The sequence below is a fragment of the Humulus lupulus genome, chromosome X (assembly GCF_963169125.1).
Source record: "Humulus lupulus chromosome X, drHumLupu1.1, whole genome shotgun sequence".
NCBI lineage: Eukaryota > Viridiplantae > Streptophyta > Magnoliopsida > Rosales > Cannabaceae > Humulus > Humulus lupulus.
This window is the reverse complement of record NC_084802.1, coordinates 189,068,691-189,094,994: the sequence shown is the minus strand read 5'-3', so window position 1 is coordinate 189,094,994 and position 26,304 is coordinate 189,068,691. Positions and strand designations below refer to the sequence as shown.

General features: G+C 36.9%; 2 protein-coding genes across 5 annotated transcripts; one reads left to right on the top strand and one right to left on the bottom strand.

Moving 5' to 3' along the window:
- Positions 1-244: 244 nt before the first annotated feature.
- On the top strand, positions 245-21,199 carry LOC133803583 (CST complex subunit CTC1). 3 transcript variants are annotated; one of them, XM_062241678.1, is made up of 17 exons: positions 246-1,128; positions 1,234-1,508; positions 1,602-1,720; positions 2,032-2,106; positions 2,216-2,294; positions 10,726-10,797; positions 10,903-10,974; positions 11,141-11,335; positions 11,620-11,724; positions 11,833-12,108; positions 12,275-12,754; positions 12,883-13,485; positions 13,572-13,663; positions 13,828-14,071; positions 14,222-14,336; positions 20,138-20,472; positions 20,599-21,199. In XM_062241678.1, the coding sequence occupies exons 1-17, from the start codon at positions 348-350 to the stop codon at positions 20,770-20,772; spliced, it is 4,092 nt and encodes a 1,363-aa protein (XP_062097662.1). In that variant the 5' UTR covers positions 246-347; the 3' UTR covers positions 20,773-21,199. The 3 variants fall into 3 exon arrangements, with proteins under 3 accessions (XP_062097663.1, XP_062097662.1, XP_062097661.1); XM_062241677.1 differs by having other exon boundaries at positions 246-1,508; XM_062241679.1 differs by lacking the exons at positions 20,138-20,472; positions 20,599-21,199 and adding an exon at positions 16,946-17,195 and having other exon boundaries at positions 245-1,508.
- Positions 21,200-23,898: 2,699 nt separating this feature from the next.
- Positions 23,899-25,838, bottom strand: LOC133803841 (thioredoxin-like protein HCF164, chloroplastic). Of its 2 annotated transcripts, none has more exons than XM_062241980.1 (3): positions 25,614-25,838; positions 24,578-25,069; positions 23,899-24,416 (listed from the first exon to the last, which is right to left on the bottom strand). In XM_062241980.1, exons 2-3 carry the CDS (start codon positions 25,043-25,045, stop codon positions 24,270-24,272), a joined length of 615 nt encoding a protein of 204 aa, XP_062097964.1. In that variant the 5' UTR covers positions 25,046-25,069; positions 25,614-25,838; the 3' UTR covers positions 23,899-24,269. The 2 variants fall into 2 exon arrangements, with proteins under 2 accessions (XP_062097964.1, XP_062097963.1); XM_062241979.1 differs by having other exon boundaries at positions 24,578-25,159; positions 25,614-25,836.
- Positions 25,839-26,304: the final 466 nt, after the last annotated feature.

The window sequence follows — 26,304 nt, the reverse complement described above, 5'->3', positions numbered from 1 at the left end:
AATTAAATAAAAAATAAAATAAAATTAGTAATTTTGTCAATTAAACATTCCGATTCTTTTTTTTTGGTTATATATACAAAATAAAATGATTCTGATTCTTTTTCAGTCAATTTTAGTAAACAAAATAATATAATAATAATAATAATACAATAATAAAGATTTAAATTAATTTATTCTAATTCAGATTATTTAGTAAACGTGCCATTAGTATAGCCATTCCAAAAGTTAAAACCCCCGTCGTTCCTTCTCCTTCTCTCGTTCCCGCTCTTTCGCTCCCGCTCTATTGAACATTTACAGGAGAGAGAGAGAGAGCTTTGAAAAGTTAATGCCGTCCTCTGAAACTTTTCATGGAGGAAGCCAAGCTCCTCACAATCGCCGACCTAATCCATGGTGCTCGTCCTCTCACTGCCTCATTCTCTCTCCACTCACACCTCCGGAGCACTGCGCTCTCCACTGCATCCTCCCATTCCGATCAGTTACCCTCTAGGTCTTCTGCTCGACCTCTTCGTCCCAAACATGATTTCAACTCTAACCCTAATCCCAAGCCTGAAGTTCTCACTCCACTTGACTATCCGGCTATCGTTATCGGAACTGTAACTCTCCCAGCGGTTGTAGATGGTGCTTCTTCCTCTTCTAATCGTACCCTTCGTTGCTCCCACAACTCTTGCTTCCAGTTCTCCGATGGTTCGTCCACTGTCTGCTGCGACATTCTTGACCTCGATCTGTCGATGATTGGAAAGAAAATCCGTGTTCTTGGTTGGAATTTCATTCCTTTTAAACGGGGAGGTGGTTTCTTAGAGATTATTCGATGGAGATTTTCGGACTTAGAATGTGGTTCTCCTCGGCATTTCGATGCGGAGTCTTATTCATTAGTTTCAGGCTCTTCCCATGGCTGTGAAAATGGTTCCAAGTCTCGCTACCGCCTCCACGGCGTATTGGAGTTTATTAGCCCGATTTCTGTGGTTCCCTGTGCATCAGGTGCTGGCAACTTGCGGAACACTGCTGAATTTAAAACAATTTCTGGTTTGAATCTTCGCGGATTTTTGGTTCAGATTTTGGTCTGTGAGTGTAGATTGTGTAGTTCTAAGGAGTCCATTTCCGTCTTGAATGATTCAATTCAAGAGCAGAGTAATCATTCTTTTTCCAAACCCTTTATTGTATATTTTTGTGGGCAAGCTTCATCTTGGCACCCAGTAATTACAAAACAAATTGGGAATGTTGTAACTATCTCAGGTTTGAAGAAAAAGTTAGTTTACATAGGAAACGAACAATCTCGTTTGATGTATGTTACTGTGGAGAAGTCTTCTTTAAGCATTTCTAGATATCGGCATAAATTTCTTCCAAGTATCAAACTTAACGTCGAGGGGAAAGGAGAATGTGGATCCTATACTGGCATAGTGCGAGGGGTATACATGCAAGGGATGGTTGTCGAGCTTGATAATGAAGTGTGGCTTTTACTAACTAACCAACTGATTACTCCGCCGCATAGTCTCAGGGTTGGCGCTCTGGTAAGTAGCTTTACTTAATTAATTTTCCTGACATCAGAATGAAATTGATGAACTCTATATGTGCCTTATCTCCCTTTACTGGTTTCTGTTTAGATATCTTTGAGAAATGTTCATTTTGTGAATCCAAGCTTTTCCTGGACGAAGATGGTTATACTTGGTGCTTGCTACAAGACTAGTATTACCGTGAAGTGCTTCTCTCCATTGGTAACTGGGTATGTTTTGCCAAATGTAAATTATATGAATTCTCATGGTAGCCATCTGTGGTCTGAATCATGAAAATTTAAACTTGCTCCTCGTGCGTTTGAATGAATCAATATCGTGATGAATCTAGAAGAAAAGGGGGAAAGCCTCCGTTCTCCTCTCTAATTTGGGTTTTGCTATGTCCTACTTACATCTAAATATTTGTTTCCTCATTCTAGAAGATGATTTGCCTTGCATATGCCACTGTAATTTAGACTTTAGGTTTTCTTGTAAAAAAATGCCCATTTAGAAAAATAAAGTAATAGTCAATTATCTGTTGCAGGTGTCATATGATATCACAATCACCCAGTATGTTGGGGAACTTCATTGAGTCGTTAGTCTTTTCTGCCAGATTATGGTACATTTTTCCTTACTTGTTTGTTCTGAAATTTATGGTTCTATAAAATGTTTGAAAATGTATATGCTGTTACTGTCGAATTTACTAGCTAATTGGTATTATTTTTCAGGGTGTTACTTCTTGTTTCATGTTTTCGGAAAAAGTTTGCAAGTATGCTTTCTGAGAAGGAGATATTGGGGTCAAAACATGTAACTCCCCTTGTTTTAACTTTAGTCATTTGAAGCTTTCTTTTTTGTACGTGTTGTAAAACAACAAACAAAAGAACTAATTAAAGAATCAATGTAAACAAGAAATAAAAACAAGATAACAACACAAAGATTACTTGGTTCGGTTCACTTTTATGAACCTACTCCGAGGGTCTGACAGCCTTATAATGGCTGACTTACTTTATTCATCAAGAGTATTACCATGGAGAGATGTTACAATGCAGACTTGCTCTCTATCACCAATGGTTTCTTGAACCAATCTTCCCCTCAAATTCCCTGTTTACAAGATACACTCTTCTCACCAAGTAGTCTAAAAAACTAAGTGTTGTTATATCCGAAACTCTAAAATGCCTAAACTATATATATAGGCAGTAGGCCTTAACAAACTTAACTGATTTAAGTAAGGCCACGTAAGCCAGCTCTCTAATGTTGCTGAATCACTTTCAACAAATCCACCTTGATTTAGTCACTTAAGAGATTAAAATATTAAGTTCTGAACATACCAGAGCCAATTTGGCTCAATCAACATGCTCCAAATCCAATCAAGTTTAGGCAGTGCCTAAACTTGTTCACTGTCACTCTTTCTCAAAATGTCAGCTGGATTATCTTCTCTGTTGACCTTCGTAGCTAACACTTGCTTCTTCTGTGCTACAATGTCTTGGATGAAATGAAACTTTTTGTCGATGTGTTTTGACCTTTCATGCAGCATTGGATTTTTAATCAAGTGTATACTGTTGTGTTGTCTGAATCTATTCCAAATTCACGAGTCAAACCCTTCAGCCAAGAGCTTCTTTGAAAGCTTCCGTGGCTGCCATATATTCTGCTTCTGTAGTTGATAAGGCTACAACTTTCTAAAGGTTTGATTTCTAGCTAACAGCCACCAAGAACTTTGAAAACAAATCCTGTCAATGACCTTGTATCAACATTAGCTGCATAATCAGAGTTGACATAACCAAATCACTGTTTCTTGTGAATCATCAACATTTCCATAGATCAGACATTGATTTAATGAACCTTTTATGTACCTCAAAATCCATTTTAATGCTGCCCAATGCTCTTCCCCAGGATCAGCCATAAATCTGCTCACAATACTCATAGCATGGCCCAAATTAGAAACTGGGTAATTTTCTAGTATTTTATTTCTCCACATTTAACATATACAAGGTTAGGTTACCCTAATTGTGAAAGAAACCCTAGAATTAATACAAAGAAATTTGTATAATAATTATTTTCCTATCATAGACAATTGCTAGAATATTCTACACTTTACAACAAATAAACTAAAAACAGAAACTTTCTAAAATAGTTTGATTTTTTCCAACACTCCCCCTCAAGCTGGCTTGTAGATATTCTCCATAGCCAGCTCGCTACTCAACAAATCAAACTGTTTCTTGAACAATCTTTTTGTGAAGATATCAGCCACTTGCTCTCCGGTAGGGATATAGGTCATACAAACTGATCCATCTTCCACCTTTTCATTAATGAAGTGTTTATCCACTTCCACATGTTTTGTGCGATCATGAAGAATTGGATTATGAGCAATCGAAATAGTAGCCATGTTATCACAATACAACCTCATAGGTGATGATGGTGATATCTTCAATTCTCCCAACCATCTTCTTATCCACAGAATCTCACACATACCATGTGCTACAACTCTAAACTCTGCTTTGGCACTGTTTCTAACTACCACATTCTGCTTTTTACTTCGCCATGTAACTAAGTTACCTCCAAGGAATGTGCAATAGCCCGAGGTAGGCCTTCTGTCAACTACACTTCTAGCTCAATCTGCATCTGTATAAGCTTCAACTTGTAGATGTCCCCGTGGTCTAAACATAAGGCCTTTCCTAGGTTTTCCTTTTAGTTACCTTAGAATTCTGTAGATTGCCTCGAAATGAAGTGGTCAGGTGAGTGCATAAACTGACTCACCATACTCACTGCTAATGCTATGTCTGGTTGTGTGTGAGATAAATAGTTCAGCCTCCCAACCGATCTCTGATAACACTCTCGGTCCTTTACATCTGCCAATGGCGTGGGTTGCAACTTCACATTTGGTTCTACCGATTTCTCCCCCTGAATTGAATTTTTGGTAAATTATTGAGTATTTCCTAAGAAAGTAACATCCATAGATGTATAAAACTGTTTGGTAACAGGGTTAAAACATTTATAACCCCGTTTATTAGGAGGATATCTTAGGAAGACACACCTTTCGGCTCTAGGTTCAAGCTTAGACCTAGATTTTTTAGGGATGTGCACATAAGCAGTGCAACCAAAAAATTTCAGAGGTAAGTGAATAAATTCTTGAACCTGAATTTTTTTTTTTCAAGCATTTTAAGTGAGTAATGTACTGCAAAACACGAATAGGCATCCTATTAATAAGATAAGAAGCAGTGAGAACGTCTCCCCATAGATATTTAGGAATGTTCATATGAAACATCATAGCCCTAGCTACTTCTAGCAAATGTTTATCTTTACATTTAGCCAAGTCATTTTGTTCAGGGTATCGGGACAAGTGGATTGATGTAAAATCTTTTTTTTTTTGTTAAAAAACTGCCGAAGATTTTATTAAAATATTCAGTCCCATTATCAAATCTTAGAATACTCATTTTGGTTTGAAATTGGGTTTCAATCATAGAGTAAAAATCTCGAAAACTGTGTGCTACTTCAGATTTTTCTTTCATTAAATAAACCCAACAAAGACAAGTATGGTCGTCAATAAAAGTAACTAACCAATTTTTACCGGAAATAGTGTTAACCTTAGAAGGTCCCCAAGCATCACTATGAAAAAGATAAAATGGTTGTGAAGGATGATAAAATTTGGGAATATAAGATTTACAGTGGCTCTTGGCCAAGAAACAACTATCAAAATGAAAAGATAAATGATTCAATTTTTTGAATAATCCAGAAACAGATGTTTAAAGTAAGAGAAACTAGGATGACTAAATCTATAGTGCCAAATCATTATTTGATCATAAACAAAAAAAGAATTGATACTACTAAGTCCTTGAGCATTTTTATTACTAGATAAAATATTCCCAAAATAATAGAGACCATTAATCATCCTAGCTCTGCCAATCGTCTTCCCCGAGTTCAGGTCCTGAAAAATGCAATGAGATTCATAGAAAACAACCTAATAATTAGAATCTTTAGATAATTTGCTAACAGATAAAGGATTACAATGAAGTTGAGGAATATGGAGAACAAATTTAAGATCTATTCCCTCAGATAATTTAACTAAGCCTTTTCCTGAAACAGGTGAGAAACTACCATTAGCAATCCTAACTTTTTCAGTACCAGGATATGGATTATAGGATTTAAATAATTTAAGTGAATTGGTCATATGGTCGGAAGCTCCGGAATCAATGATCCACGGAGTGGTTGGTGTAAAAAAATAGTTGAGAGCAGAATTGTGGGTTGGACTTTAGCAGCGCCTGAAGATGCTCCATCTGCTCTTTGGTGAAGGGGCTTGTTTCGGCCTTATTGGCTGTAGGAGTTCCACGTCCTGCCTTGTCAGCCTTGCTCTTTCAATTGTCTGGTTTCCCATGAATCTTCTAGCAAGTCTCACAGGTATGGCGTGGCTTCTACAGAAATCACACCAGGCCCTTGACTTGTCATCAGATCTTGGTGAACCAGTCCTTTAACCTCCTGAAAATGCCAAGGCTGATCTGACAGTAGTTCCAGCAACCTGTTTTCCCAGCATAACATTCCTTCTGCTCTCTTCTCTTCTAACCTCCGAAAAAACTTCACAAATGGAAGGCAGAGGTTGCCTACCAATAATCCTCCCCTTTACTTCATCAAACTCAACATTAAGTCCAGCTAAGAACTTGTAAGTCGTATTATCCTCAACAGTCTTTTATGGTGATGACCATCCTCAGCAAATTTCCACTCATAAATGTCAAACAAATCTAGATCTTGCCATATTCTTTTCAACAAAGTAAAATATTCAGTAACATTATCCTCACTTTGTTTTACATCACCGAGTTTGAGATTCAACTCAAAGATTTGAGATTGATTCCCTAAATCAGAGTAAATCTCGGTCACATTGTCCCATAGTTCTTTAGCAGTGGGGTAACATATGTAATTCGAGCTAATCTCCTCCTCCATAGAATTGACCAGCCAAGTGATAACCATAGAATTCTCTGCATCCTTTGTAGCAAACACTGGATCATCCTCGTTAGGAGTCACCTTCTCACTAGTCAAGTAGCCTGTCTTTCCACGTCCTCTCATATACATCCGGATCAATTGAGATCATCTCAAAAAATTATCACCATTAAGTTTAATGGTGGTAATTTGAACAGGGTGGGATTTAGAGGTGATTTTAGGGTTTTCGGTAGTGTTAGGAGTGACAGTGGCATTGGTTGGGTTGGTGTCAGATTCAATGGAGATTTCAGACATTGTGAAGGTAAGAGAGAGAGGGTCGGCACTGATACCAAGTCAGAAATTGAGTAATTTTCTGATATTTTATTTATTCACATTTAACATATATTTATACAAGGCTAGGTTACCCTAATTTTGAAAGAAAGAAACCCTAGAATTAATACAAAGAAATCTGCATAATAACTATTTTCCTATCATAGACAATTGCTAGAATATTTTACACTTTATAGCAAATAAACTTAAAATAGAAACTTCCTAAAATAGTTTGATTTTTTCCAACAACAAACCATAGCATACGAAAGGCACCCAACAATATTAGTCTAAGGTAACTTAGACATATACTTCTTTTCTTCTTCAGTCTTTGGTGCCTGAGATTGAGAGAGCTTGAAGTGGTTTGCAAGAGGTGTTGTCACTGGCTTTGCATAGTTCAAGTTAAATCTGTTTAATACCTTCTCGAGGTTGCCTTTCTGAGATAGTTTGATCAATTTTGGCCTATGCCTGATTATTTCAATTCCCAGTATCTTACTTGTTGGTCCTAGATCTTTCATTTCAAATTCACCATTCAGTTTAGCTTTGAGCTTATCTATTTCAGTTCTACCCTTGCCAACAATCAGAATGTCATCAACATATAGCAATAAAAATTCTTGACTGTTGGAGTAAACACATGGATCATATGAGCTTTTAACAAAACCAATGATGGTAATAAACTCATCAAATCTGATGTTCCATTGTCTAGGAGTCTGTTTTAATCCATAAAGAGATCTTTTAAGTAAGCATACTTGATTTGGATTTCCATTGTCAAAGCCTTCTGGTTGCTTCAAAAATATTTTCTCATCAAGTTTCCCACGTAAGAAGGCTGTCTTTACATCCATTTGGTCAACCTCAAGATCATACTTAGCTGCCTTAGCCATTATAACTCGAATGGATGTTTGTTTCACTACAGGAGAGAATATATCATTGAAATCCACTCCTTCTTTCTGAGTGAAATCTTTGGCAACTAATCTTCCCTTGAACCTTTCCTTTTCTCTCTGGTATACCTTCCTTTTTCTTAAAGATTCATTTGCAATCTACAAGTTTTTGTCCCTTTTCTTTATCTTCAATATCCCAGGTGTTATTCTTCATAAGAGACTCCATCTCATTTTCCATAGCAAGTCTCCATTCAATACCCTCTTTACCGTTTATTGCCTCATTGTAAGTTGTAGGTTCAGAGTTGTCAATTTCTTCAGTTGCCGCAAGTGCAAAGGCTATGAAATCTGCATAACCAAACTTGTCTGGTGCTCTAACCTCTTTTCCTTCTCTATCTATGGCCAACTGATAACTGCTTAGATCAATCTGAGTGCTAGTAGAGCTCTTACTTTCTTCTGATCTTGTAACAGGTTCTGTGGTTTGAATTTTATTGAGGTTTTCCACCTCAATTCTAGCAGTACTACTGTCTTGATTCTGATCAGATTCCTTCACCTTTTTCATGGGCATTTCTTCTTCCCTGAAGACAACATCCCTGCTTATTATACACTTGTTGAAACGAGGTTCAAGACACCACAACTTATAACCTATTACCCCATCAGGATAACCAATGAACATGCACTTCACAGCTCTTGGTTGTAATTTATCTTGCCTGATGTGAGCAAAAGTTGTGCATCCAAACACCCTTAAATTATCATAGGCAGGTTTCCTTTTTGTCTAGATTACTTGTGGTGTTTTGAAATTCAGAGCAACTGAGGGACATCTATTTATCAAGTAGCCTGCAATCTTGACTACCTCTCCCCAAAAATTCTTCTCTAGTCCGGCTCCTTTTAACATACATCTTACTCTTTCAAGTAAAATCCTGTTCTTCCTTTCAGCTAAGCCGTTTTGTTGGGGAGTTTTTCTCACTGTATAATGTCTAGCTATGCCTTCCCTTTTACAGAAATCATTAAAGTCACCTGAGCAAAATTCTAGCCCATTATCTGTTCGAAACTTCTTTACTTTCCTACCAATTTGATTCTCTGTCAGCCTTTTCCAATTCTTGAAAATGTCCAATGCCTGATCTTTTGATTTTAGCAATATCACCCACACTTTCCTGGAGAAGTCATCTATCATACTCATGAAATAGTTAGCTCCACCTAGAGTTTGTACCTTTGATGGCCTTCGAGGGTAAGTAGTCTAATGGTCCTTCTGTAATATGTTTCCCAATGTCAAGCTATACTCTGCAGATCTTCTGAGATGCCTCTCTCACTGACATGCCCCAATTTGAAATGCCGTAATTTTTCCATATCATTGTCCCTGCCTGTTACATTTGCACCTACACCAGTGATAATTTTTCCATTCAGAAAATAGACCCGATTTATGTACTATCCTTTAATCACAACAAGAGACCCTTTCATAACTTTCATTGAAGTTTCATCAATCTTTACTGTACAGCCACCTGATGCAAAAGTACCAATGGATAGTAAGTTTTTTCTGAGATCTGGAACATACCTTACATTTTGAATGGTTCTCTGAATGCCATCATGCATCTTTATGATCACGAAACCAATCCCTTGAACTTTACATGCTTTGTTGTCACCTAGCAGTACAGTTCCACCTGTTATTTCTTTGAAGCAACAAAACAGGTTCTTATTTGGATTCGTATGAAAAGAGCATCTAGAATCCAATATCCAATCTTGACCAGAATCCATGTTCGATACCAGTAGTACATCAGCTGAGTCATACCCTTCATTGTCAGATGCAACACTTGCTTCCCCTCTCTCATTTTTCTTATCACGGCTTTGCTTGTTTTTTAGGAAGTAGCAATCACTTTTGTAATGCCCTTTCTTGCAGTAATTACAAATTTTCTCAGGCTTGAACTTTGATTTTGATCTATGATTGCTTTGACTCCTGTGGACATTTGAATTTTTGTAATTTTTGGAATTTCTTTTATCACTTCTTCCTCTGACCATAGACCCTCTCTACTAAAATCTCCTTTTTCTTCAGATTTTTTTTGAATTTCTTTTGAGTTTAAAGCTGCCTTAACTTCAGATATTATTAGAGTATCTTTTCCATACAGTATAGTATCAACAAAACGTTCATATGATTTAGGTAATGAGTTGAGTAAAATATACCTTGGTCTTCTTCTTCTATATTTACCCCTATGTTGTTCAGCTCCAAGATAATCTTGTTGAAGTCATCAAGATGCTTTCTCAGTTCTTTTTCATCATCCATTCGAATTGTATACAACTTCCTTTTGAGATATAGCTTATTAGCCAGAGATTTCTTGAGATAAATTGTTGCCAATTTCTTCCATAACCCAATTGCAGTCTCCTCATTCGACACTTCTCTCAAGACTTCATCACCAAGACTCAATAGAATGGCATTGTGTGCTTTAGTTTCTGTATCTTTCTTCACCTTCTCATCTTTGAGTTCCTTCAATGGATCTTCATTAATGGCCTCCGAGATACCTTGATGCACTAGCAATGCCTTCATTTTTGATCCTCTACAAACTGAAATCATTTTCTCCAGTAAACTTATCCACTTCAAATTTTGCTGAAGCCATTCTTGTTCTGATTCTTGATCACCCTAGATGATCACCAAGTAGTTCTTGGTTCTTCTCAGGAACCTGACCTTTGGTACCACTTGTTGTAAAACAATAAACAAAAGAACTAATCAAAGAATCAGTGTAAACAAGAAATAAAAACAAGATAACAACACAAGGATTACTTGGTTTGGTTCACTTTTATGAACCTACTTCAAGGGTCTGGACAGCCTTATAATGGTTGACTTACTTTATTCATCAAGAGTATTACAATGGAGACTTGCTCTCTATCACCAATGGTTTCTTGAACCAATCTTCCTCCCAAACTCTCTGTTTACAAAATACACTCTTCTCACCAAGTAGTCTCAAAAACTAAGTATGTTGTTATATCCGAAACTAGGCAGTAGGCCTTAACAAACTTAACTGATTTAAGTAAGGCCATGTAAGCCAACTCTCTTAAGTTGCTGAATCACTTTCAACAGTACGCAGTACTTGTTACGTAATTATGTGATAAGGTGATATTTGATGATTGCAAGGTGTTATCAGAAGGAAGGATTGGTTCAGGTATATGCTAATTCACATCTACCTTCATCGATGTTTCGATCTCCTGTGAATCGGGTAATTTATAATATAATAATATTCAATTTGCCATTATAAACATTTTTTGGGTAATATTTGTGCTATAATTTTTCTATGATGGTTATATGAAATTCCGTTTTGCAGCATGGAGTATTTATGTCACTGTGCAAGTATAATTCGTGTGGCTGTGAGGGACATAGCAGTGACTTGAAATTGGTAAATTCATACCCGAGAAGCATTTACTTGTATACTTTATAATGTCCATATATCTCTTGAGTTGATTTCTGTCACATCTCTTATATAGGAGCAATGCCAATACCTTTTTTTTTTATTGTAGCTAATGAAAATCACAAACTAAGCTATTTTTCTTTCAATATTTTAGGTTGTACCTCTATCTACTTTTATCCATCATTGTGATGGCACATGGATGAGAACAGTACAATTGCAAAATGTTAAAGAGTTACAAGAGAACAACTTATACAGCCGTTTCTCATGTGAAGGGAGATCATACGATCAACCAATTAGGAAGGTTTTCTCAAGTGAAGATATAGGCGTTGTATTAATTGGAAATCTGAAGGTTTATACTTTGATTTCATCTTTCATTTCTCAATACCTGTTCAGATGTTTTGGAGTGCATTAACGTTTTGAGGTGTACCATACCAAACATCTACATGAATGATGCATGTTGATATATCCTTGAACATTAAGGCTTTTGCTACTCTTGTTATCATCATCATCAGCATTATCATATATTGATTGTGTATTCAACTACTCAATAAAGTTGGTTCTGAATCATCTTTTTTCTGTTTTGGTAACTTTTAAATGCAGTTGATCTAATGATAATTCGTGTTAATGATTCAGATTTCTCCATCTTCCGGCAGATTGCAGTTGGTTGATGCCACTAGTAGTGTTGATGTTATTATACCAGACCTTCCATCAACTTGGAATTCCAGCAGTATATATGAGGTATATATTCTGGCAGTTTCTATGATCATGCCATATTATTATTTATTCAGAATTGGATTGGAAGTTTCATTGATAGGTCATATATGTCCATTTTCCTCATCTTTTCAGGTGGTTGACTATATTCTTGTTCTTGAAGGCATGCCTGGACTGATGGATTATTCGGGATTGATTGACAAGCCATTCTCATGCAAAAGTGTCTTAAACTTTATCCCATTAGCTAGGGCAGTAAATTTGGCCATTTATGTTCAATTTCACCTGCGAAATGCAGCATGCAGAAATTCGCTATTTTATCCTCATACTGAATTGGGAAAATATATGGAGAGATTTGAAAGTGGAATTTATCATCTGCTTCATGTAACTCATAAATTCCCAGTTCTAGGCAGGGTAGTCTATCTGTTTTCTCAGTGTAGTTGTCAGAGTTCTAAATCATTTTTATTTTAAATTTAAATAAAAAATTATCTTAAAGAAATAAAAAAGGGGTATATATTTGAGATATAATTTTTATCATTCATTACTTTATTTGTCAGTAATCCACTTTAATGATCAACAGTTTCAAGGCGACACAGTTACCCCAGACAAATCAAACATATTTGTTGAGGCTGTGATCTTTCATTGGAATTTATTCCTTAATGAAAAAGACGGACATGCAACTATGGATTCAGGAGATCAGCTGAAGAAACGCATGAAACATTGCGATGACAGGAATAACGATGAACATATTTTTAAAAGATGTAAAAATGATCATATATCAAGCATGGAATTGTCAGATTTGGTAGATATTCCTTGCAAGGCTGTTGGGCAATTGAGGCCTCGTTTGAATTTTTCTGAATCCAGTGAGAAGCAGAGCTTTTGCAACTTTACTTCTCACCAAATTTCTTGTTCTGCAACTGTTAGAGGTGTAAATAATCATAGTGTGGTTCGTTCAGTTATTCTGCCTTATACAGGAGCCTTAAATGGTTGTGGCTTTTGCAGACCAAGTGCACAAAAAGTTTTGCTGGAGTTGAAGCCTGAAAGCTTTCATATGTATCAAGTGCGTGATATTTCTACTTTTCACTGTTTCTTACCTGATGAAGGGATGAGAAAACATTTCAGTTTTTGATATTTGATAAGTAACCATCTACTTTTATATAACTTGTGTTCATTTTCTTTTGATTCTAGTTCCTGCAGATTGGTTGCTATTATATTACAAAGCATGATGGTGAAGATTCTTTATGTAGTTTTAAAGATTCTGACCATGTCAGCGGTTCCAAATTTTTTGTAACTTCCAGACATCATCTCTTGAGCCTTTCATTTATTCCTGACGACGCTCTTCCAGGAAGTAATTTACCAAGTTGTCCTCCATTAGATAATTCTTGTTCAATCAGTGATGAGGTTTCTTTAAAAAATTGCAATGAAGTCTGTCTCCATGTAGCAAATGGTGATTCTTTAGAAACCTCTTCAGATGTTTCTTTGCGTGTGCCTGTAAATATGATTAGTTTATTGGACATAAATTTGAGAGAAGTGAAAGGGGGCCTCATTAAACCAGCTGTGACATCTGAAGACATTGCTGAGGTTTATCCATGCCCGGGGACTGTGGCCTCTTGCCCTCCATCCTTTTCTAATTCTAATTGCCTGCTACCTGAGGGAAATTTAATGACTTTGCAAGGGCATGTGGTTGCTGCACACTTAGACTCTCAACACCATGGTGATCATCTCCAATCAAAATTCTTAAATGGAATTGCAAGCACTTCTTGTTTTCATGTGTTGGTTGAGCATCAAATTGTAAGCTTCCGTAGCTATTTTTATTTCTCTTTTATGTAATTTTAAAATATTATGCATCATCTCATTGGATCTTCTAAATGGAACAGGTGAAGATAGTTGGTTCTTTGAGTAAATATGTTCTCCCTCCTGGTCTTGGGCCTGGTGTAGATGCAATATTTCATCGAGTTCTTGAATTGGGGTTGGTAATCTCATTGTGCTTTGAGTTCTGCGATCTGAATGCTTTTTGTGCCATGTAGTATGATATTGTATTCTTTCAAAGTTTAATAACTCGTTGCAACCTATATAAGGTTTAAATTATAGCTTTTCTTTATGTCTTTGTAATGTTTCAAAATGGTTTTCCAGGGGCCAGAATAGATGGGTGCTGACACCTGTGTCATTTATTGTGATAACTTCTATTGGGGCTGTGAATAATTCTTTCAATGATCGGTGTCCTACTCTTGTTCCAGAAATGAGTTGTTTTACCTCCATGGACACATCATTTTCGGGTTTGGTTTCTGGTTTTTCCTCTCTGGAGAATTCATCCTCGAGTCTGATTTCGAAGTTGGTTCAACAACCTAATTGCAGGTTAATGCAGATACGTTGCAGGGTAACTTTTATAAGCTGAAAACCTTTTATATCGTTAAGCTGGTTGATTTAGTTTATTTCTCAAACTTTTGTCCGTTGGGTTCTTGTTCCTAGATAGGTTGCACATTGATTTATTAATGCCCCACGAGAGTACACTATCTTCTTGTGACAGGTTGTTGCTGTTAATATCGTGGTTTTTGAGAAATACAGAAAATGGGTTCACCATCTACCTAAGGCCAGTCCTCGGCAACATCTAGTCAACATTCCTATTGCTAGTTTTGTCTTGGGTTAGTATTTATCTATTTTGGAGTACACTATTGTGATTCAATAAAAGGTGGTCCAATTCTGATTATTGGATTAGTAATTTTACATAAAGACTAATAAAAAAAATTACCAAGCAAGGATGTGGAACCTGCTTTCCTATATGCTTAACTCACAAGTACATTATGTTTATGAGTTTCCTAGTATGGCATCTAACTTACTATTTGTAGAAATATCATAAAAAATAGGACTAATTATTAGGCAGAAATATTGTAATTAATTCGGTATCATCACAGCTAAAGAATCTGAATTTTATTTTGTGTATATTGCTTGATTCTAGGACTAATTAGTTGACCTAGGTAGCTGTCAGATTTATTCTGATTTGTACAGCTTAAAAGCTGATTGTATCTATCATCCTAAGTATAGGATACTGTTTGTAAAGGAAAATATATCAATATACATTTTTCTACACTTTCCTAGCTTGCTTCTTTGTATGCTCTCACACACCTGTTCTTCACCCCTTTCCTGTAGTCTAAATTGTTGACAGATAAGAGAATCAAAGAAAATAAAATCTTATGATTTGGTTGTAGCTGTAAATTACTAGTTTTCCTTGTTTAGATGATTTGTAGCTATTTTTGTGATTTGTTGATTATTCTGTAATTAAGAGGATTAGGTGTGAAAATTGTATAAATGGGGTTGTGTTTACCGATTGTAAATATAAAAAAAGAAATAAAATTTCTCTTACAAATTTCTATATGGTATCAAAGCCGTACGGCTCTCTCTCCCTCTTCTCTGATCGGGTCCGGTCACCTTTGTCTAGTCCGGCGACCTCTGCAGCTTTAGGCGACTACTCGCCAACCTCCAGTCCTCAGCAACCGTGGCATTCTCTGCAATCACGCACACCGGTAGTGTTCTAGGTCCAGTCCGACGTTTTTCGTCCAATCCGACTCGCCGTTACCCTTCGACCAGTGCCACCTGTCAGTTCAGTCCAGTCCGACTCGCCGTTACCCTCAATCGTGCCCACCAGCTTTAGTTTTTTTTTTCTTCACTCACACCCAACCAAAACTCTCACCTCTTCACCTTCTCTCAAAAGTGTCCAGCCCAAGTCCTAGCCACATACCCCTCACCCTAACCCTCAATACCTGCCAGCTTTCTGATAAAAATATAAATATATATATATATATATAAATACAAAAGACATAAACAAAACCTGCCAGCCCTAGCCACTTGTCACCATGTCCCAAAGTGGAGATTTCCTCTCAAACCAGTGGGCCCAATCCTCTTCTAGCCCAAACTCAGGCCCACAATCAGCCCACTAGCTCCATGGGCTCCATTTACAGTCATGATACTAGCTCTCTCCACATCACAGCCCACAAACTTGATGGTAGGAATTATCTATAATGGGCGCAGTCAGTAAAGTTGGTCATCTGTGAGTGTGGAAAACTTGGGTACCTCACTGGTGACCTTCCTGCCCGTCCTCTGACTAACTCCACTTACAAGGTATGACAAACTGAGAATTCTATTGTCCTTGGATGGCTTATTATTCGATGGATCCCAAAATCAGTCGCAGGTATTTATTTTTTTAGACTGCTAAGGAAGTGTGGGATGCTGCTAAGATGTACTCTGACCTTGGGAATGTCTCAGATTTTTGAGATTCGTACAATACTCAAAGAAATCAAACTAGGTACTCACATTGTAACCTAACATTTCTCAGACTTACAAGCTCTGTGGCAGGAACTCGATTTGTATCTGGATACTACTTCTTTATGTGCTACCTGCACCATACTCTAGCACCAACAATTAGAAAAGGAGTGGGTCTTTGAATTCCTTACTGGGTTGAACAGTAATCTTGATGAAGTTCGGGGTCGTTTGGTTAGTTGTTCTCCATTTCTTGACACTGAAGAAGCTTTCTCTAAGGTCAGACGTGAAGAAGCACGTTGTTGTGTCATGCTCACTACTCTAGAATTGCCCGCCGTTGAAAGCTCTGCCCTTGTCTCCAAGTCTGGCCCCTGCCATTTGGCAGAACCAATCCTGACCCTTGACCTAATCGACCTAATCGTAAGGGGGAACGACCTTGGTATGATCACTGTCAATGTCATGGCCACACTCGCTCCACTTGTTGGGAAATTCATGGAAAACCACCAAACTGGACTCCTCGTCGCCAGAATGACAAAGGCCTATCAAACTCAGACTGCAAATGGTACCCCTCCGTGCACTCATGCTGCCCCTTCGTTCTGTCAGGAACAACTCGCACATTTATACATGCTCCTCAGTCAATCCTCCATGAAACCCAAGTCGGGTCTCGAATCTCAGTGCATTTGTTGCACATTTTGGTAACTTTTCTTCCACTTTCCAAACCCCATGGATCATTGATTCCGACTCCATTGATCACATGACAGGTTTACCTCATTTGTTTGATTCTTATTGTCCCTGCTCTACTACCTCTAGTGTTAAGATTGCAGATGTAACTCACTCACCTATTGCAGGAATTGGCACCATAAAATTGTCTTATGATTTACTTCTTAAATCAGTACTTCACGTTCCTTCATTAAAATGCAATTTAATCTCTGTTCAGAAATTGACTTTTGATAATCACTGTCTTGCTAAATTTGTCTCTGATTCTTGTCAATTTCAGGATCCATCATCGAGGAGGATGATTGGCAGTGTTAGGATTCATGACAGACTTTATTTCTTTCAACATCTGCCTAACGAGCAGCCTCCTTTGCATTGTTTGGCTTCAAGTTCTATGTCTAAGTCTGTTTTTAATTCAAATTCTCGAACAATTATGTTATGGTATAGTCAACTTGGACATCCAAGGTTTTTATATTTAAAACACTTGTTTCCGTCTTTGTTTATCAATAAAAAAGTTGCTGATTTTCAATGTGATATTTGCCAAATTGCTAAACATACTCGTGTTTTGTTTCCTCACAAACTATATGCACCTTCCAGCTCATTTTCTCTTGTTCACAGTGACATGTGGGGTTCGTCAAAGGTAACTACCTCTTCTGGTAAGCGTTGGTTTATCACATTCATTGATGATCATACGCGAATCACTAGGGTTTATCTACTTAGGCACAAATCCGAAACCTGCCAAGTCGTCCAAAATTACACAAAATGATCCAAACACAGTACCAAACGTCTATCCAGACGCTTCGTACCGATAATGGTACTGAATATTTCAGTTCCACCATCGGTCCCTATCTTCTACAGAATGGAGTAGTCGAAAGAAAAAATTGACATTTCTTAGAAGTAGTTCGTGCCATTATGTTCAATATGCATGTTCCAAAATATCTTTAGGGCGACGTTGTCCTTACTGCTACTCATCTCATTAATCGCCTTCCCAGTAGGCCCCTTCAATTCAAAACACCACACTCCATTTTTCGGTCTTTCTATCCTCACACTTCCACCAATGCTCTCCTAGTCAAAGCTTTTGGCTGCACTGCCTTTGTCCACGTTCACTCCCAACACCGGAGTAAACTAGATCCTAGAGCCATAAAAATAGTTTTCCTAGGATATTCCCCTGCACAGAAGGGCTACCGTTGTTACTGTCACCTCACCAAGAAATCCTACACCTCCAGGGATGTCACTTTTTTTTAAAATTCTCCTTATTTCACTCCCACTTCGCTTCAGAGGGAGCCCATCCATCACGAGTAAGAAGCTCAGTGGTTGTGGGGTTTAGAATTACCCCTAGACACTTCATTCCCTTCAGAGCTAGAAATCACTCCTGCTCATCAACCTTCTCATGCTTCTCAAGTTCATCCACCTTCTCATGCTTCTCAAGTTCATTCATCTTGTCCTGCTTCTCAAGGTCATCCACCTTCTCATGCTTCTCAAGATCAAAAGATACAGAAAGAAATACGAGTATATACCAGAAGAGATAAATAAACAAGTAACGAATCTTTATCACACTCAAGAGCTTGATCCGATGATAGACCACTTCCCTCAGAAGATCTAGGTAAACTTCAAACACTCAGTCAGATCTAGATATTCCTATTGCATTAAGGAAAGGAACTAGATCTTGTACCCAACACTCTATTTTAAAATTTATCTCTTATGCCAAATTATCATCTCCATTTAGAGCTTTTACTTGTAGTCTGTCAGATGTTGTGATTCCCAGGAATATCAATGAAACACTTGGTACTCCTCAATGGAAGACGACAGTTCTTGAAGAGGCACTTGAGCGGAATGGAACCTGGAAATTAGTGGAGTTACCACCTGACAAAAAAGTGACAGAGTGCAAATGGGTATTCACAGTCAAATACAATGTAAATGGATCTATTGAAAGGTGCAAAACATGGTCTATTGAAAAATGTCAATACTGATCATGTAAGTTGATGATATCATTGTCACTGGCAACCATACTGAAGAGATGATTCTGATCAAAGAAATGTTGGCAACAGAGTTCAAAGTCAAGGATTTGGGTGCACTCAGGTATTTTCTGGGAATGGAATTTGCTAGTAGCAAAAGAAGATTTCCTTATCTCATAGAAAATGCACTCTTGCTCTTAAATGAAACAGGAATGCTTGGCAGTAAACCTAGCAAAACTCCAATCAAGCTCGGAGACAAGAAAAAAATATTTGAAGCAAATTCAGTTGACAAAGGAAGATACTAGCAACTAGAAGGGAAGCTTATCTACCTCTCACATACCAGACCTGATATTGCCTTTGCAGTAAGTCTCGTCAGTCAATATATGCATGATCCATGTCCAGGACATCTTAAGGTAGTATACAGAATTCTTAGGTATCTCAAACAAACACCAGGACAAGGTCTTTTCTTCAAAAAGACAGCCGAAAGGAAGGTTGAAGTATTTACATATGCAGATTGGGTTGGGTCAGTTGATGATAGAAAATCTACATCTGGGTAAATGTAGTCTACCTATGCACAATTGTATGGGGAAATGTAGTGACATGGCGAAATAAAAAGCAAACAATTGTTGTAAAAAGTAGCGCAGAAGCTGAGTATAGAGCCATGGTCCATGGAGTGTGCAAAACAATATGGATCAAACGCCTATTAGAAGAATTGAAAATTGAATATGAAGCTCCCATTCAGTTCTGATGTGATAATCAATCCACCGTCAGTATTGCACATAACCCTATACATCATGACAGAACTAAGCACGTCGAAATAGATTGTCACTTTATTAAAAAAAAGATTGATGGAGGCACTATAAGCATTAAATATGTACATACGGGCTGATATCCTCATAAAGGGTTTACGAGTTTTTGATTTTCTAATAAACAAACTTGAACTCATTAATATTTACAGTCCAGCTTGAGGGGGAGTGTTGATAGTTAAGAGAATCAAAGAAAATCAAATCTCATGATTTGGTTGTAGCTGAAAATTAGTAGTTTTCCTTATTTAGGTGATTTGTATCTATTTTTATGATTTGTTGATTATTCTGTAATTAAAAGGATTAGGTGTGAAAATTGTATAAATAGGGTTGTGTTCACCGATTGTATATATAAAAAAAAGAAGAAATAAAATTTCTCTTACAAATTTCTATATAAATCATTGAGCACAATGCAATTCGGCTTTGTTTAACTGCAATTGCAAAATTAGTAAATTGCATAGATTCAGACTCGGTTATGTTATGATACATTTTCATGGAATAATATTTGAATATATTAAAGTTGGCTATGCTAGTGATCATTGTGTTGCAACTTGGATGTCACCATTTTGATAAATCTTCAATGCTTGGATGCATGGTGATTGAATAGCAAAAGTTCTTGTTGCTTAATTTCAGCCATCTCTATAGATTCTCTGTTGTGATGATAAATTATGTTCTCTATATTCAGTAATATTATATATTCTGTTTTCTCTTGTGTAGATGATGGGTCATCTCCATGCTTTTGCTGGGCAAATGCTGAAAGAGCTACAAGCCTTCTCAGGCTGCATGAGGAACTTCCCAAGAAAGTCCATGAACGCAACAACTGGACATTAAAGGGGGTTGGGACTGATAATAATACGTGCGGCACCATCAGTTATCATCTTGGGAGAATTTTAGAGAACCATGACAGGATTACAGTAAAAAACTTTGGATCACTGTTTGATTCTTCTTACCAAGATCTTGTTGTATCTGTTAGTCCAGAAAATGCCCTTGGTGGTTCAGATGAGAACTTCCTCAAATCTGTTGTCATGAATGCTTGTTTTGGTACATCTTGGGTAAGTTTCTTTACGATGTGGAGTGAAATTGTTGTTATTCTAGTTAATAGACAAAGCAAACATGAAATAAAAAAGATCTTCGCATGTGAAAATATTGAAGGGATACTTCTTCCTTAATCTTTGCAGACAATTGTTGCGTCGTTGATGGGTTTCGATGCTGTTGGCCAGTTGGAGAAAGAAAAACTTTTACGACCGGAGATTAGCATAAATTCCATGAAAAATGTATGGGCCAAAGAAGTTCATATTACAAACCCCTTCAGCGAGGCTAGGAATGTTATTCAAGAATTGCTAGGCAGGTAAATGACATTTAGTACATGGCTCGATTCTGATGTTATTTAGTATATGATTTTTTTTTAAAGATGTAACGAGTTTTTTACTTGTATATCTGTATCTTGTATGTAAAATCTTCCGAGTTCAATTCCAAGGCGCATTGACATAACAGAGGTCGCGTTCAATGTTATATGTCATGAATTGAGCCAAGATTATATGACAAGACATCATCAAGCTGTCGAGGGAGGGTCGAATTCTTATGATATAGCGTGGTGATTTATTGTATTAGTATTTCTAATATTCTTTTCATTAAGTAGACATTATGTATTAGACACAAGGTATTCAATGTTAATCCATTTTGTAATAGAACCATTGTTTTGGAAAAATTTCGCGCCTTTATTATGGACTGGCCATCACCCATCAGTCGATGCAATGCAATAATTGTTTTTGGTCAACAATCTGGTAACCCTCACACGATGAGGTTTAAAACAAAATTTGACCGACTCTTTAAGCTTGTAGCTTTTTTAACCCCACCCCAATCCCTCTTTTCAAATTTCAATTATTTTGGTTCATACCACGTGATGTGGAGTTGATGATGCAGCTTTTGTTTTGCTTTTTTTTGACGTATTTTATTTAATTGCATGGGGTCTTGTTGTCTATGTAGATTTATGCAAGTTTCTGCAGTGGTCCAATTGAGGCCAGGCTTGTGATAGGCATAAATAGTAACGGGCACAGCCGCATAGTATGTGGGTGTTCAAATGGCTTGAATATCTCGAGGAGTTTCTGTTTGAGTGAGAGAGAGAGAGAAGTCGTTGTCGAAATAACGTTGTGGGCTGAGCGTCACTATTGGTCAAAATGGTTATGAAAATGGAAAGTAGAGTTATTGAATATGAAGACCTATTACTCTTTTAATTCAACCTGAGAGGAAAGTAACACCTGCGCTGCGCTGCGCTGCTCTGAGATCCAGAATCTGAGAAAGACGAAGGAAGTCGTATTCATCATAATTTTACTTTCACCAATATTTCGAATCAAGCCACTTATTATTATTTGTTTCGTCTTTATTATTGCATTATTTTTCAGTCTTCACGGACTCCCATACCTTTGACCCTTTGACGCTATGCACTTGTTCTAAGTTTTTAACTTCACTATTCTCCTCTTCTCCAGTCATTAATTTCATTTCGTTGTGTATTTCATTAGGTGTTCTTTCTTAGTGAAACGCCTCACTGTGTCACTACACTACAATCCCCAGCTGTTTCGTCTTTCTCTTCTTGGTAATTAGGGAGCATATGAATCTATTGTCATTGTGGTCAGCTTCTGTTCATTCATCTCTTTAAAAATGTCGTCGCAATCTCCACCGCTGTCTGTAGCGTCGCAGCAGCACGTGGTGAGCCATGGTCCATCACCATCTTCGTCTGTTGGTCCAGTTGTTGGCGTCTTAGTTGCTATTCTGATCTTGGGAGCAATGGCAGTAATGGTGGGTCGGTTGTGCTCGGGCAAGAGAATTATGGGCTATGGCAATTTCGACTTGGAGAGCTGGGCCGAAACCAAGTGCTCCTCCTGCATTGACGGTAAAATCCACGTTAACACCCCATTACCCAAACCCAACGATTCTTCTGCTGCCTCCCAGTGAAGAAGAAACAACCTAATACTCATCCATCATCCTACCTATTGATATTATGGGGTTTGTGTTTCTGGATTGGTGGTGGGTCTTTTCTTTTCTCTTCTTTCAGTAGCCAAGAATATGTTATCTGATGACTTGGTGTCTTATATCTGGATGATAAGTTTGTTTTAGTTCCATTCAATTCAAGTTTTAGTACTCTTGTCTATTGAGTTGATTTTAATCAAGGCTCCATTTTCTGGTTGCTTATTCATTGGGTTATTATCACAGTCATTACAGTTCACATGCATCCAGGTGCCGTTTACAAATTAGAACAATAGTCCTTTTTAAGCTTTAATTATTTTTCCATTGTTTACTTATCCATATTTGACCTTAATATTGCATCATTCACACAATTAATAAGATAAGAAGAAATAAGTTCATATTTTATTTGTTTATTTATTCTCGTACATTTCTGATTCTTTTCCATCGCCAACTTTTTATTCTTGATTAATTTTGTTCAACTGCTGTTCTAATCCAAGCTATTCCACTTTCGCGTCTTCTATTCCTTCGCTAAAAACCCATTTATTTGTTAAACCTCTTATGAATTTTCAAGTTCAATGATTTACAAATGTGAAAGTGCATGCACTAAAGCTTGCCATATTTTTTTCAACAAAACATGTGCTCTCAAGATAACCATTATGACAATTCAAATTTAAAGAGGTAACATGCAATGAATGATGTTGCCCGTTGAAATAATCTAGGCTTCCTGACCAGACTACTGTCTAAGGAGCATCATTCTCATTCACTCACTCAACAAACTCTCTGAACATGAAGATCAAACCCACAAAGTTTAGCTCTCTCTTTCCTTCTTTTCATTAATATTATTAAAGTTTTACGTCCTTTTAGCTCATTAAACCTGTCATTTACAGTCAATGCCATAGCTCCATTATAAGCCTGTGAGCAGCAGAAGAAAAGGACCTTCAAGACACATAAGAAAAAGTATATACTTGATGGAATCGCATGGCCAAAGGATGCACATTCGCCATCATTACTTGCTCTCAGTGTTTTGAAAAATATAATTTAAGGCATCAAAGAATACTCTATTCCTCACATTGGACTTTGGGCATTCGAGCTCAACTTCCATCCACGCTAGCATGTGATTGAACTGAATTGGCTGGCTCCACATGACAGCCAGCCATTACCAATAAGAGAAATCAATTCAAAAGACTTATCTAAGCCTACATAATTCAAGATAATATTATGTTCTGAAAATATTAGGTTGTGTAGCTCTAGCTCTTGCCTTATTGTACGTAGCACAGTTCAATAAAGTCTGGTGCCATTACATAATTACATAAACACTAAGACTTTAGAATCTAGACACTATTAAGTTGCAAGGGCATAGGATGACTCAATGAAGAGTTTCATTATTTTTGGTCCCCACACAAATTTGACTCATTAAAAAATTCCATGACCATTGCAATACTAATGTTAAATATTATTTTTCAGTTTTAAAATCGATGCTTAATATCTCAACACTATCAACATTACAGACTATATTTGAGTTGGTATTCTCTAAAAAATATAATCTGAGGCTCGTATCGATAATCCCAGGACTAGACAATAGAATTACTAGATCAAGTCTTTGAAGCACTAATGTAATATTGTCGACTACATTTGCTTTTGTCAAGCTGAGGTCTAATCTAATCACACACCTTCGTTCTGCGAGGTGTTTCTCAAGCAAGCCAGCTGCATTGGGCATTAAAGCAGTAGCAAAACAACAGGATCCATTTTCTGATGAGAACACCCTCGTACATAAAAATCATGAAATGTTGAACATACTAAATACTGATCTCACGACATGTTAAACACGAATGTATAAGAATAGTTTCACAGTATAGTCGATCTTATAATAAACACAATTACTACTTTATTGGGGTCGTTTCATTTTGAGGAGATGAGAGAGACCTGCTATTACATGTAGCCGGCTGCTCGGAACACCTGTCTTTGCTAGTGCCCTCCCTTTCTTGTCAAGCAGCACAAAGCAAGGCACATATCTAATGCCATAATGGAGGAGCTAAATTGCCGAAGAGAAAAATAATGAGGTACAAAACCAAAGAAGAAGAAACTTGAAAACTATGGTATGTACAACAAACCCAACATTTTTTTTCCCCTTATTGTTGATAACAAGAATACTAAATAAGTTACATGTTAATGTTAATAGGAGTTTGGCGGTACCTCGGGAAGCCATTTATCGTTCTCTGCGTCTGCCATCACAATGTTCATCCAATCTGAATTCCTGCCCTCAATCTCCATAACAAAATTCACCAGGGAATTACACAACCTGCACTTGGGTGAGTAGAACTCAATTACTGTAGCATCTTTACAACTCGCTAGTGCTGATGCAAATGCTCTGTGCTCTGCCTCTCCTTGCTCTTCAGGATTCAAGCTTAGTTTTGACTTTAAGGTCTTATTTTGGATGGTTCCAGTTCCAGCATCAAATTGAAAGGGTTTGAATTTATTTGTCAAAGGATCCGAGGATTTTGAAATTGAGTTGATGAAATTAAAGGCCATGGATCCAACACTTTGCAAAGATCTAAATAGCCAAGGAGCCTCAAAAGTGCAGTCACTAGGACTTTTAGAATTTTGGTTCACATCCCATGGTAGCTTGAGACAAAATAAAGGTCTGTTGGGAATAGAACCCATTGTTCTTTAAAAAAGTTTCCTTTACTGTATTATTATTAAACCAACCAATGTAGACGGATGGGACAGCATATTAGCGAATACATTCACACACAAGACATCAGTGAACGTAGTATACTGCACAGAATATCAAAAACTAGGAAAATGAATGCATTTGCAGAAAATAACAAAAGAAATGAGAATGTTAAAAAATAATCAGAAAAGTGTTGAGAAATTGTTCAAGATTAAGCAGAACACATATATTTTAATCATTCACTCCAATTATATATATATATATATATTACGAAAACAAGTAAAGCAAAATAATGTATAAACTCGGAAGCAAAATGCATACTTTTCAGCAGCCAAGGAATTGCGATTTAATAACAAATTTGGGAACAAATAAATAATCATCATCATTCCTTTAGGAATCAAGTTCAACTCTACCAAAACTGACTTCAAAGTTCTTATAGAGAATTCTAACCAAGATTTCATTTTCACAAACAAGAATGTAAGCTCAAGACTATATTTTTAAAATTTCTAATAAAAAAATATTTAGAAATGAAAATAAAGGACAACAAACATAATATACCTGTAGCGATGGAAGGTAGAGAGCCGGAGAAGTGGGTTGGCCGGAGGACCCAACTGGAGCGGCAGCAGAGAGATAATTTGGGAATTTTTGTGTGAATTTGAGAAAGAAGTAATAGTTTAGCTGTGCCGGAGGAAGCATTGACTTGGGTTGGGTTTAGCCGATGATGGATTCGGAGTGAGAGGAGCCAAATTCACTGTCCCTTTTCTCTCTCCCATTTCCTGTACCACCCAATCACAATGTAACACCTCACCTAAAATGTCAACTAAATAATTAACACTTGTGTTTTTTTTTTAATTTGCTGTAAATTGTAAAAAAAAAAACACAATTTCTCAGATGAATACAAAATATTTGTGGAGCCAAATTTTTTTTTTGTTGTTTTGGCAAAGTGATTTATTTTTGTACTAGTTTTGATAACTTTTTACACTTTCGATAATTGGCCAACGGTGGTTGACAGATATTATTTTGTAAAAAATTATCCAAACTAGAAAATAAATTAAAAAGAATAAGACCATTTTCACCTATTCTTTTTTTAAGGGGAAGTTTTGACATTTGTTATATTTAATTATTTTATTTTATTAGAATTTTTTTCAACCCATTGCAATCAATATAAATTAATATCTAACGGTAAAATACAACTAATGAAAAAAGTTTTAACTTTTAATTTTATTAAATTTTTCACATAACCAAAATG

Excerpts from the sequence above, each read along its gene's own strand:
- LOC133803583 (XM_062241677.1), top strand. The coding sequence starts at position 348 with ATGGAGGAAGCCAAGCTCCTCACAATCGCCGACCTAATCCATGGTGCT. Across the intron at positions 10,975-11,140 it reads ATAGCAGTGACTTGAAATTG|GTTGTACCTCTATCTACTTT; the intron begins GTAAATTCATAC and ends TCAATATTTTAG. Across the intron at positions 11,725-11,832 it reads ATTCCAGCAGTATATATGAG|GTGGTTGACTATATTCTTGT; the intron begins GTATATATTCTG and ends TCATCTTTTCAG.
- LOC133803841 (XM_062241980.1), bottom strand. The coding sequence starts at position 25,045 with ATGGGTTCTATTCCCAACAGACCTTTATTTTGTCTCAAGCTACCATGG. Across the intron at positions 24,417-24,577 it reads ACGATAAATGGCTTCCCGAG|CTCCTCCATTATGGCATTAG; the intron begins GTACCGCCAAAC and ends TCGGCAATTTAG.